The sequence below is a fragment of the Porites lutea genome, chromosome 8 (genome assembly GCF_958299795.1).
Source record: "Porites lutea chromosome 8, jaPorLute2.1, whole genome shotgun sequence".
Taxonomy (NCBI): domain Eukaryota; kingdom Metazoa; phylum Cnidaria; class Anthozoa; order Scleractinia; family Poritidae; genus Porites; species Porites lutea.
This window is the reverse complement of record NC_133208.1, coordinates 10,304,641-10,318,805: the sequence shown is the minus strand read 5'-3', so window position 1 is coordinate 10,318,805 and position 14,165 is coordinate 10,304,641. Positions and strand designations below refer to the sequence as shown.

Genomic DNA, 14,165 nt, shown 5'->3' with positions numbered 1-14,165 from the left:
AAGGCCAGCTTTTATGTAGAGTCACAAAGGCCTGTGCTCCTTTTAACTTACTTACCATAAGCCACTCCACACTTTCACGGTTAAAGCTTTTTCCAGGAAAAAGCTTTTGGTTAAGCAATCATTGCATGTTCGTGTTAGTAATGAAAAGCCGATAAACGGTGACCCGTGACTTATTACCAGCTGGCGTGGACGGAAAAAGTTACAAACACAGCTCATAACGGACCAGCTCGACTGCGATGCCTCGACTTCTTCATGAAGTTATTCAACATGGAAAAGTCTTTCAAGTAAACAGTAGAACCAGGTAATCAATGAAACCTCGAAGAGTAATTTTAAAAAATACTTGTTGTGGTGAAATATGTAATAAAAAAGATCACTATTGTTAATTATTCTTGGCCATGTGCATGGCATTGGCAGCAGAGCACTTTAGGCAGAGGTGTAAACTTGAAAATTGTCAGCTATAAGGTGTCTAAGACCCTTTGAATAATTCAAGAAATCTCGCTGGGACTTGGCTTCCCAAAACCAAGTTTGTTTAGTTGCCATTAAGTAGCATCGGCAATTAAGGAATTAAACAGCAACCCACAACTTTCATGTCCACAACATGGAACTTACAACCTTTTAAGAAATGGTAGCTTACAACAATGACATTATCGCAGGAAAAGGTTCTTATTCGGGGCCACTGGCCAACTCATGGTTACCGCTTACTGAACTGAGCGGTTATTTTAATAGGCTGAGGGAATTCGCCAATAAAGTGCCGTGGCTATGACCATTCGAATGTGTATGGTGAAATGTGTCGGTTGAAAACTCTCCAGTTGCCAGTGACAGTGTCCACATATAAGTTTCTTAGTTTCCATACAGGTTTACACTAAGAAGTGTTACCCTGTAAGCGACTAACCTTGTCATCAACCTATATAGCCAATTATTGTTAAAAAACAAACGTGGAATAAATCATGAACTGATGGATATAACTCTCAGGTACAAGCCGAACAGAACAGCGGCAAAGCTTACGTTTCTAATGACAGACAGACACAGAAAACCATCGTTTAATCATTTTCGCTTTGCTGCGCAACGTCAATAAGAATTTATTGTCCTCTTCGGTCAGGCCACCACTAATACAATGTTAAGTGGCATAAGAAAAGAATCTGAAAAGCGCGTTAGGTTAACTTTGAAAGCGTACCACTCAGCTCACACAAAGTGTCTGATGACCATGTTAATCGGTGTCCTAGTTTAACTTTCTGCAAATCGCCGGGTTTTTAATCCTGAACCGAAAGGTTTGCTTATAACATAATTATTTATTGCGTGTTTTAGATACAGGATTTTGAAGAATCCTTTCATTTCTTTATTTATGGTGAAATAAGCAAATTAACCTTGAACAGTTCCATGGTGAAAGTAAATTGATTTTACGCTAAAAATAACCATTTGCTAAAAATATTATTTTCAAGCTTCGCTTAAATGCATAATTGTGTTCAAACGTCGGCGATAAACGACTAAAACATTTAAGTATTTTCAAGACTGTTTATAGTGTAAAGAAATATGGGAATCTCGACATGGTTATATTGTAAGCATTTGTGACACCCTATGCCCAAAACTCACCATGGTAGCCTACTCTATTTTTGACACGTTTCTTTTCTGTTGTCGACGATGAATGTGACTATGCAAATTAACCTTAGGTGCGTCGTTTCAATAAATTGACAGGAAATATAATCCTTGCGTTTCACATTATATTTTTTAAGGAAAAAATAACTCTCCTTTCCACGGAAAAACGTGAACCGTGACTTAGAATTCCCTTAAGGTCTGTTTCCTTAGAGAAATAATTAGCTGGAAAAGTTATGTTTACGTGGCTTAAAATAATTTAATTACTGTGGCCAGTCACTCATTCCTCCGGAGTGACCGTTTATCGATCTTTTTTTTTTACCTTTTTGCGGTGAAACTTTTTGATAATCATACAATTTTATCACTTTTAATTTCGTTTCTTTGCTGGGTGGGAAATACTGTGCTGTTGTATTTATTCATTCCACGACCGGTTTAACTGAGTCTATCCCCGATACCACTACTAGGACAAGGCTATGACAGCCCATGGTGTAATACACGACAATTAGCTACAAATAGTCAGTTGGGCACGGCCACTCTTGTTCACAAGCACTAGCACAATATTTTCAACTGCAGAATAATCAATTAGTCTTTGGGAAATAGCTCGCAAACAACTTCAGGAATACCGCGCGACACCACAGGACCACACCTGCAAAGTCCTTTTAGCAGCATACACATTTCCTAGATCCCTAACTAACTATAGGTTACTCTACAAACTTTAGGGTGGTATTAACAGAGCATTATGTTTAATATCGCTATTTAACAACATTTCAGTGTAAAAGTTAAGAATGGAATGCACAAAAAGGCATAGTTATTGTTTACGGTCCGTCTCCTGTTAAATCCCAAAAGTTATTGCTGCTGTTAATCATACTAAATTAAGGATCCCTATGTTCACTCCTGAGCTGATGGAGAAAAGCACGTGCACTCCTGTATGAAAGGCGAAAGTGTGTCAATTAGATCTCTTTTTCTTTCTCTGGATTTGAATGGTATTTCAAAGTGACGCGAGATTTCCTTTAGCATTGCCACGTTGAACTAATTAAGTTGGTCTTCCTTAGCACAGTCAAAAAACTGTTTTTCCCGTTTCATTCTGCTACCGATAAATGCTTTAAAGATCTTTCAATGAAACTAAAATTTAAAGGTTATTTGCATAAAGTAAAGCTAAATTTTCCATCCCATTTATGTTACAGTTAAAACCAATCTGGAATGGATTTCCTCTTTTTTAAAGAAAAATTTTAAGATAAAAAAATATTATTTTTGCTTTAAGTGTTAGGAATTTTTTGTTTTTTTTATTAATAGTGCCATGTACCAAGACCTTCCGTCCAAGCTTTCGCGTTAACGCAATTTAGGTACGCAAAAAAGAGTGCTCACAAATTTTATTGTGTTGACAAGAGAACTGATCTTGCAAATTAATTATTATTTATTATAATCAATAACAACCTATTAAGAAAAGACAATAATATTATAAAATTGATCGATACACCAACGCTACTCTCTAGGAATGCGTGACAGGCCAGTGATTAAATTATTTTAAAGCCTCGTAAACATATATTCTTAAGTTGCTTCTCCACCTCAAGAAATCGAATTGTAAGTCATGGTTCGTGTTTTTCCGTGGAAAGGAGAGTCATTTTTCCCTTAAAAATGTGAAATACAAGGATTATATTTCCTGTCAATTTCTTAAAACGACGCACCTGAGGTGAATTTGAATTCGGAGAATTTAGTCAAAAGACACCAAAGAAAAGCGATTACCAAGTTTTCTCCATATGTTTTCAAAATTCCAACATTTAGAGGGTCCAATGACATTTGGTGATAACTAGAAACGTTATAAGTGTGGAAATTAGTCGATCATAATTGTGAACCGTTACAATTCCGGCTTTGCGGTGAATATCGCGAATTTTGGAACATTAACGGAACTTTGTACAGCACGCAAAGAAGAGTGCTCACAAATTTTATTGCATTAAGAAGTAGACTGGTCTTAGTACTTCTGATTTGTCATAGACTTGAGTCTGGATCAGGTGCCACTTTTGCACAATAACTCTCCAGCTTTAGTTATGCATAGTTGGTTTGCTGATCAGTACTCCCACACTGCAAATATGTAAACCAGTTATAGAGAATGTTTATTTATTTCATTCAACATCGCCAACAGCCTTGTCTCACTCCTTCGATTCTCCTTAAGTGTTTTATGTTGAGGTAATTTTTACTCCTCCAGGAAGAGCCATTGCCGCATGAACTCCGTCCTGTTCCAGTTCTCAAAATGACAATGGATTACTTGGCAACAAATGTTATGGATCTTGTGGAGCTGGGCAGAGAGGGGGAATGGTTTGATTTTTTATGGAATAGAACCAGAGGGATCAGGAAGGTATATCAGTCAATTTACCCTCACTGTTAGCATAGTGCAGCTGGTGTTTTTTTGCTAGATGAACACTTAATGTAATTATTAAAATAATGCTGGTAAAAATATTCTTGGCCATATTTTATTTATAATTATCTTTAATTTATAATGTTGCTGAATGTGATGGTATTTGATTATATGCATGTGGATGTTACTGTGCTAATATAGTTACATTAATTCTAAGTCACTTTAATAAGCCTCTAAAATCGTGAGAAAATTGCAGTCACAAAATATCATACAGTTTATTTTTAAGGACAGTCATTATGTGTAACATCTTTTTACTTTAGGATATCACTCAACAGCACTTATGTGACCCTGACTGTGTTGATCTTGTGGAGAAAACAGCGCGGTAAGTGAATGATATTATGCTTCACTATATATATCTGACTATACGTAGATCTGTAATTCTGGCTTTTTTTAACGAAGCACATTTGAGTACTTCGATAAATCTTGAACAGGCAGTGCTAAAAAGGACTTTACCCTTGAGAAAAGTTACATTGACCACTTCTATATTGTCCCAAATGCACTTCATTTTTTCCCAAACTTTTCATATAAGAGCTTCAGTTTTAATTTCTCTTGAGATGAAGTCCCTGGATAAATTGAAAACAAAAAATAAACAAACAAACAAAAATGCTTATGCAAAGTTTAAATGAAGTTTAGTATACAGTGTATCTCTATTATAGAAGTGTCAAATACCCAACAGTATTGATTACATTTTTGTCATAATACCACAGGCATCCCAAGCTCACGTTACCTGTGTGTTATTTCAATTAACTTTCTCACAAGCAACCGTTGAGACTTTGAATTACATCTTACAAATGAAACTTTCAGAATTTTACCTGTGTTTTTACAATTCTTGTGAAATTGACATTCATTTTCTCGGACTCCCATGAGAAATTTTCTTTGGTTTTTATATTACAGGTGACTAATTACATCTTTAGCCCTTGAAAAATGTAAAAAAGACTGCAATATTCTTTAAATTATACTGGTACAAGGTTTTTGTCCTCTGAAAGTTAAAATTACTCAATTTCCTGGTGGATTCTGTTTTAATACTTGTCTTCTTGAATGAAAATTGTTGTCTCTGTAAATGTTTCACCGAGTTATATTTCTTTTATTGATGGTTAGTAGTCTCTTTTGCAATTTTAATCGCTCTACCGTTTGTTTTTATGAGTTGTTCATGAACATCGCTTGCAGGAGTACTCAAAATGCCCTCGTATCAAACCCTTTTTAAGATTACACATTAATTGTGTTGAAGCGTAACTCTATTAATGCTCATTCAAACACTCGACCACAACTCGCACTTTTGGCGCCTGTCAAGCGTGAGAACCGGCTGGCCGGCCGTATAGGTGATTTTGGAAATTTTTTGAACGGTTTCGCTAAAAGCCCACGATTGATCGTCCTGAATATTGACTGAGTGAATTAAGTCTTGAAAAATGGTTAAATACTGCATTCTGTCCGAGGTCAGTATGATAAATAGTACTGTTTCACCTCAGATGCGATGTTTGAAAAGTATAAAAGGTTGGCAAGATTTTGTAAAGTAGACTTGTTGAACGCAAAAAATTCGGCCTGATTTGTTTTCCAGGCCTAATCTACTGTCATGAAGAGCCATTATGGCTCTTGAATGTGATCAAAGATGTTTGCTATTTTTTGAGTGTATATATAAGGCTACCATTAGCCTTTCCCTCAAAAGTCACATGAATGTGCCCTTAAGTTAACTGATTTGTGGTTTTAAGTTTATTGGTTGATTTCAGTTATAAATTTATTAATGGGAGCTTCGCTATTGGAGCGCACACTTGGGCGTCGTGGTATCACGCTCGCGTGAAGATTTTTTTTTGTGTCAGACACGTGTGAGTGTAGCAATGTTGTTAATTGTTAAGGGTTGGTTGAAATGGGTAAAAAAGGAGACATGAAACCATAGTGGACGTTGCTTAGTGTGGGCTCATTTTCCCGAACAGTGGCTGGTAATCGAGCCCAGCCAAACCTGTCAATTCCAATCACTTTTGCGAGATTTATCCGCCATTATCGGAAGAAATCACTCCGTTTCTAGGTAAAAAAACAACCTTCTTTCAAACTGAAAAGTATCCCTTTTGCAAAATTTTGAAAATACTTCGCCATAATTTCGTAACTGATAATGTTAAACACCGTCACACTTAAGAGATCTCAATAACTATTACAAAAAAATAGAAGTCCTCTAAGACTATATGAGGTTACTGGTGCTGAATAACCAAAAAAAAACGATGAAAAAAAGAGTTCTCTACTCTTTTTTTGTACACCAGGTTTTGAAAAAGAGCATAACAGTCTCATGTACTGATTAAAGATGTGTAAGGCATGGGTAAGGAGTCAATTACGTTGAGCATGATCTGGGTAAATGTTTTTCTTTATTGATGTTTGGGGTAAAAATAGGTTAACTCAACAAAGACAATTTCTTGTGCAGCATTTTGTAATTTTAAGTTCGTCATAAAACGTTTCGAAAACGGGGGAAATTTTGGAACACAACATTAAGTAAATAATATTAATGAAAAGAAAACATTAAAATGTTCTCTCCTTTTCCTTTGAAAAAGCTGTGACGTAAACAGTAGACGTTGTCAAGGATTGATGGCTGCTTCGGGCATTATACCAACAACTTGATATTCTAACGATCATCTTTCCAATCAAAACTAGGAATTGAACCTATGACCTTCCGTACACCCTTTCGGATGCTCTAACCACTGCATATACAAAATTCATGTATGATATGCGTCTTGCGGTGAAAGCTGTGCTTGATAAAATGAGAAAAAAAAAGATAGAAAACTCAAAAGATTGTCCATCCTTGCCAAGATATCCAAACGCGTCACGTCGAACTACATGGGAAAACGGGATTGCAATAGAAAGGTTATGCTTCACTTTTACGCCAAACGGAAAACGCGAATTTGTACCACGAGACCAAGATTTCCATTTACTTGTCATTTACTGTTCATTATCTCTGCACACAAATTTGTTATTTTACACAATTTTTTTTTTTGGCGGGGAGGTGCGATCCATTATTTAACAAAAAATGATGGAAAGAGGGCTGCAAAATCTGTATTATTCGCTTGGTTTGCATCGCATCATCATAATCTGCAATTCAATAGTGTTCCAAGCTCAAGAGCTTCCTTGAGTGCTTCTTAGAAACAGATGAACGACTTCTTTCAGATTCATGTATGTTAGATAGCGGGTGTATATAAGAGCCAGAGCCTCTTTTGTGCCGCGAATACTACTTTTTGGCCACAGAAAACACCAAATATTGTAAGCTAAGGGCCACGCAAAAAAGGAGCAATACATATCTTCATCTCCTTCAAGCAAAAGATGATCCGGGATCCATCCCATGTAAAATGGCTAGTAAGCAGCCACTTGGAAAACGAGAATTTCCGATCCTTGATACTGCCCGCTGATAAATGCGTTATGTCAACTTAAAGCCAGCCAAAACGGTTGAACCGCTCTCTCCACAAAAACAAAACAAGTCAAAAGTAGTGTTGTTCCTTAGCTACAAACTGTCACAATTACAGCGAAAGGAGAAATAATACCATCATCCCGCTCCAGTTCCAAGACTTGCATTATTCGTATTTACATGAAAGGGCTTGGGCTGACATGCAAGCAATACTTACTGTTAGTCAAATAATTCAATTCAATTCAGTTCTTTGTTTATTCGCACTGTTTCCATAGATTACATATTGCACATTATTTAGACCAAAAAAAAATAAACATATTAGTAATAACAAGAAGAGAAACATTGTCAATGAGTGCACAGCAACTAGAGGAGCTAAGGCTTTCGAGCTGGTTGCTATAATGATAGAATAATATAGGTAGATCTGGCTCTCATGTTATCTTAAGGCTATGTCATTCCATTATTGTTCCCTTAACAAATGGAGTTTGTAGTGCGCTCTAAAAGAATTGTGAGGTAATAATTTTAGGGACATAGGTATCGACTCCCAGAGCTTAGAGGCGAAAAATTTAAATGAAAATTTACCATAATTTGCTCTAGCATGTCTTCTATAATAATTATCTTAGGTTGCATATCTTGCACTGTGGGAGTGTGTGTTGGATTCTGGTAAAAGAAGTTCAGAGAACAAGTGTGGAATATTTTGCCTTTGTTTCTGATTTGGCTGATAAAAGTTGCTATCAAGATCCCAAGCAGTTTAAAGTATGGACCTAGATTCTCTTGTCTGCATGCAAAAAAAATATGTCTAACACATTTATTAACTATTATTGATATTGCTTTTATATGTAATCCACCAACTCATTAAGCCATAGTTCAGATATGGGAAGGGGAGAGTATAATATAAATTAGTTAGCATTCGCAAATTGAGATGTCTAAGTTTCTGTGCTTCTGATAATTCGCGGAAGAAAAACTCAAATTTCGCGGGATTTTTAGGGACAAATTCGCGGAAAAACCGGCCGATTTCGCGGTAATTTCGCGGGAGTTTTCGGGGCAAACTTCACCAAAAAGCAATCGGTAAAAAACGGCCGATTTTTGGTTCTTTTCAAGGCAAATTTCGGTAGAAATCAATCGGTTTTGCGCTGATCAGACCAGCTTTTTTAACGTTTTTCTAACAGAGGTCATCATTTGCTCTTTCAACAACAATACGCTCCAGAAATGAACCAATGGCAAAGCCTTTAACATCATGGCTAGTGCCCAGTTTTTCGCAACATAATCTACGCCTGGTAGTTTCGGGATGTTGTTCGCACGTTTCAGTGACGAAGTTCTAAGATAAATTTGAAAGTTTACGGCAAGTAAATAGCCCCAATAGCTGAAATAAGTTTCAAATATGTTGTACAGACATGTATTTGATAAGACTTCTACCGAATTTCGCGGTATTTTTCGTGTTTTTGTGAATTTCGCGGATTTACCGGAATTTCGCGGCTCCGCGACCGCGCGAAATATCAGAAGCCCTGAAATTTAGTTTGAAAAGAATTCCCAGATTTTTAGCTATTTTACTGTTAACATGTAAAATTTGGCTCTGCCACTGTAGAAACTCCAAGGTATTTTATGCAGCTTTTGCGACTAATGTTTGTAATATTGAATTCAGCATTTTTCCTTAGATGTTATTAACATATAGTTAGTCTTATTGAAATTGTTTGTAAGCTTATTCGCAGAGCAGTATTTGTAAACCTTATCCGATTCATCATTTATAACAGTTTTTAAAAAGTCTAATTTCTTTGAGGAGTAAAATATATTAGTATCATCCGCAAAAATTCTAAATTTTAAAGCATCCGTAGAGTTTGGGAGATCATTTATCTAGAGAAGAAAGAGAAGTGGACCAAGTTTTGATCCTTGTGGTATGCCACATCTAACAGTTAATGAAGCTAATTTAATGTTACCTATCTGTACATACTGAGTTCTGTTACTCAAATAACTGTGAAACCATTCTAGGTGCAGGCCTCTTATTCCATACTTTTCAAGCTTCCTCAGTAACATACTATGATTAACTGTATCAAATGCCTTTGAAAAGTCTAGGAAGATCCACATGTATAAAGATGATTGTCAATTGAACTTTTAACATAGTCTGTAATTTCAAGAATGGCTTGCTCAGTGGAAAAGCCTTTCCTAAAACCAAATTGATATTGATAAAGAATATTCTCCTTTTCTATAAAGGCCAACAATTTATCACAAACCAGCCGCTCAAAGACTTTGCTAAAAGGAGAGAGGGTTGATGTGGGCCTGTAGTTTGCCTACATCACTCATTAGTCCACTCTAATGAATCTGTGTGACTCTTGAAATTTCCAATACTTCAGGAACAACTCCCAAGGCTATAGACTCATTGAATAATGCTGTAAAGGGCATTGCTAATGGCCCATGAGCTCCGCTGACCAGCTTATTAGGAATTGTTAGAGGCGCTTTGTACGGGTTAAATTGAGAGAAGAGTAAAGGTACACTAGGCTCATTAACTGGTGACATAATGAAGCTATTGCTAGGAGACCTACTAATGTACGAAATTGGGTCAACAGTGGTATCATCCATGAGCTTTGCCATTGATGGTCCCACATTAATACAATGTTGATTAAGCTGTTCGTACTAGATATGTTCATATGAAGAGCATTTGTATAGATATGATCAATAAATGTTGCAGTATGGTGTGTAATTCTAGTTGCTTCAGTTACGAGAGGATAAAAATTCTTACTATAAATCATGATAAGATAGTCCTCTGTTGCTGTTAGAGTGTGTTCATCATAATTGAGAAAATTTATATTCATATCACCTAAGATAAAACTTTGTAAGAGGTTAGACTACTACTACTACTAATAATAATAACCTTTATTTTAAGAGGATGACACCTATTACTATGAAGTATTCTCCCTAGTGGCCCTCTAAAAACAAAATTGATAATAATAAATTACAACAATCACGATGAAAAGCGTATTTACAAATAGTAATTATACTAAAAAATCTTATTCTGTCAAGTTCATAGGTGAAATCATGTAAGTTAGCTGTAGGACTCTTATAAATACAGCCAATTATTACATTTGGTTTGTTATAACGAGACTGCAACTCGATCCAGCATGACTCCACTAGTGGGACATTAAATTTTATGTCAGATCTTGATACAGCTTGCAAGTCTTTGTTGACATAAATACCTGCACCTCCAGCACTTGTCAAAGAGTCATACTGGAAGAAACTATAATTAGCTAAGTCCACGTTATCAGCAGATAGTGCACCTCGTTTAGTCTCAGTGATATCAGTTATATCAATGGACTTAATCAATGAATCCAGCAAATCATTTAAGAGTGAGAGATTTTTTGGTAGTATAGGCTTCTGATATTGCAATGTAAGAAGGTCAAGCCTTTACCTAATTGTCCTAGAAGCTCATTGAGTTGGGGAGGATTATAATAATCAGAAATCGGATTTGTAAACATAGAATCAGGATCTATATCATCGGATTTATCAGGATTAGGAAGGATATCATAAAGATCCTTATCGCAGTCAGGCAATAAATCTGAGTTACTATCATCCATATCAATAATGTTACGAGTAGTACTGAACTAGTGAAATCTACATTAAGAAAAACAACAGTTACAGACTTACCTGTTCAATATAGAGTCCTCATGATCTTCACATTGTTCAGGAGTTCTAAACGTGTGGATCACTGAGTCTTCACTTTGACGAAGATGGATCTTTCCATTAGAGGTCCACAGAAACTTGTAGTTATGATTTTTCTTGAAACTATTAATTCTACCAAAAAGTCGCTTTCTATAAGCTGTTGGTGATTCGTTGATGTGAACCTTGTTGAAGCGATGGGTACGCTGAGCGTAATGAGTTCTTATAGTTGGTAAAATACTGTTGTACTTTCCTTTTAGGTTCGAACGCCTCTTATAGAAATCTTCTCTTATCGCGACTTGTGAATTTAATTATCAAACCGTCTTTCTCTTTCTTGGTGGCCGGTAGTTGATGTATGGTAGAAATATCGTTATCAACTACTTCGAACCCAATAGCAGATGCTAGTTCCATAGCTAGATTTTGGGTGTTTTCTTCAGGTAGTGCTGGAATGCCTGTTTGTTGGATTTCATCAATTTCAACACATCGATCATAATTCTCCTGATGCACGTTTTCAATTTCAGCATTTTGTGGTATTTAGCACTTATAAATCCGTGCGATTCTTCGATCTTGATAACCTTTGCATTCAGCTCAGAGAGCGTAACTGAGACTGCATTCATTTCAGTCTGTATCAGTTTTTGAATACTAGGAAGTAGCAGATTACTCCATTAGACCATAAAAGAGTTTTTCTCCATAGATAGAGTTAAATAGGTTGAGTAGAGAGCTAGGAAGTCAGGGAGATGAAAAATGGCTTCCACCTTCTTCGACGTCACGTGATCACTATCAGATCCAACACTTTGCAGGAAACTATGGAAACAAACCCTAAAGGTTATTAAGCCACCTTTGAAAATAAGAAAGGAAAATACTAGCATCTACAGCTAGCGATCAGAGGTAAATTTCTGATAGAGCAAAGGTAAAAAACCACAAGCAGCCACTGTACAGTAAAAGCCACAAGACCTCCCAGTGAATGAAATTAAGCGGCAACAAAGCATTTGCTCAATCCGCACTGCGAATCCTCCGAAACATACTTTGCTCCTTAAGGACAAAATGAAGGAGTGAGCGACGTGTTAGCAAGGGGTAAATGCCTTGTAGGCATACCAAATCCCCCTTTTTATACCTTTACAAGAAGACTAGAGTACGATTTGTGGAAAGTGTGAGTCAGGGCTTGTCAACTTCTTCACAGTATTTTCAAGTTTACTACACAATCAGTGAATTAGAATTGAAAGATATTAATTCACTTTGTTGTATTATAATCAAGAAGTGAAGAACTCACTAACAGCATCGCGCTGTCACCTTAAAGCATATCAAAGATGCGGCCAACCAACCTCCAAAGTGAGCATATATGGATTGTAGTTTTCATGATGATCTATTTTTTTTGTTTTCAAGGTTTCACATTATTTGCGCCCATTTACTGTGTGAGGCAGATATGAATTCATTTGATGCAAAAATTAACACAGAGAACTTGACAAAGTGCTTGCAGACTTTAAAACAGTTTTATGGAGATCTTTATAAAGACAAGGTACAGTGTGACCAAGCTTGTTTTTGTTATGCAGTAACAATTAGAAACCTACCCAATTTATTTTACAGTGCGACCACTATAACTGGGGCCTCCTTGACAAAGTTGACCAATGGGATTACTAACCTGAGATCAGGCTCTATTTTCGTTTCGCTTTGAAAATAACATTCTGGCGTGCAGGGCGAAACGAAAAGAGAGCCTGATACGAACCTTCTACGAAACGTCTGCCGCCCAATTTTTTGACTGATTGACATTTGCCGAAGCAGGCAACCAAAATTTCTTCCGTTGCTTGTTTTTTTAGTTTGCAAATTTTTCATGCGTGGGAAAAATGCAGACTCGCTGACTTGAAAAATAGCTTTTATCTTTTGATTTTTTCAACTAAAAATAAAACGGTCAGGACAATCACATTCAACTTCTTCCAAGATTAAAGGAGATCTCAAAGGATATTTCTGTTGGCGTAGAAGGTAAAAAGTTTTCGAAAAGACGGCGACACGATGTTCTAGTTTTAATATTTTGGCTAGGTGCGCTCGAATTTAAAATACTGAAACATCTATTTGTCTTACAAAAAAGCGAAGTCAAACAACAAATCTGTTACCTAACCACTAACGCCACAAGCTTTTATAATAATGCCTACAAAAATTCCTTGAACAGCGATGCGATGTTTTTCGTCTAATACTTCATTGAGGTTTCTTTCGCAATGAGCCTGGGCTTGCGTACCCCGTTCAGAAAAGTCATTTCCCGGCTAAACTTTCAAATGAAACCACTTTTAAGATGGACAGTATTTTGATATGCACTCGTTTGTTGGTAAATCAAAAGGCACCTTATTAGCGGTTACCAACTTGCAGAGGGATTCAACGCCGCGATACACTCACATTAGTTCCGTAAATAAAGGAAATCCTGAGAAGATATGAACAACCATGTGAATTTTCTGAATTTCCATGGCACATATTAAGACATATTTTCCTGCCAGAAGACCATAAAACAATAAAAAAGGCAGCAAAATCGACTTTTCTCTCCGCCTACGGCGGATCATTCACGAAAACAACCACGCGAGGAATAAGTGCTTTCAACTTCCGTTGATTTCAACAGCCAATCAGATCCTGAGACATTGTTGCAACAGCCAATCAGCGTTGCGGCCAAAATCTGGCCGCAGTGAGCACAATTGGATTGAGTTTATATCAGGCCCAATTTTAGCGGTAGCCGTTAGAGAGAATGTATGAGAACCGCTAAAGTTGGGCCTGATTTCAAGTTATGGAATTACATGAAAATAACAATACATTCCGGTAATTAAGCAATAGTAAACGTGCAGAGTGCAACCATCGAGTTTTATACAATGATGTGAATGCTACGCGCGTTGTGATTGGTCACCCATGATCTATCAGAGTAAATTAATAAAGGGAAGACATACGGAAGGCAGGGAAGGCACCAAAGGGGCCCAAAAACAACATACTAGACTACTATTTTGCTTTCTTGAAAACGTTTGCTATCAATATTTAAATGTTATGCTTCGAGTAATATACTGTTTTTTGCGAGCTGCTGGTTGGCCCGCAACCAACTTTCTCGGAATGTATTGTTATTTTCCTGCAATCCGATTGATCAACTTTTTGTAGGTGGCCCCAGTTATT

General features: G+C 36.7%; 1 protein-coding gene across 1 annotated transcript in view; it reads left to right on the top strand.

Moving 5' to 3' along the window:
* The window catches only part of LOC140945174 (germinal-center associated nuclear protein-like), a 111,417-nt gene that overhangs the window by 40,471 nt on the left and 56,781 nt on the right, over positions 1-14,165 (top strand). Inside the window, exons 12-14 of the mRNA XM_073394228.1 lie at positions 3,794-3,943; positions 4,264-4,325; positions 12,411-12,543. Of these exons, the coding sequence (XP_073250329.1) occupies positions 3,794-3,943; positions 4,264-4,325; positions 12,411-12,543 (345 nt within the window). The remainder of the gene's footprint in view (positions 1-3,793; positions 3,944-4,263; positions 4,326-12,410; positions 12,544-14,165) is intronic.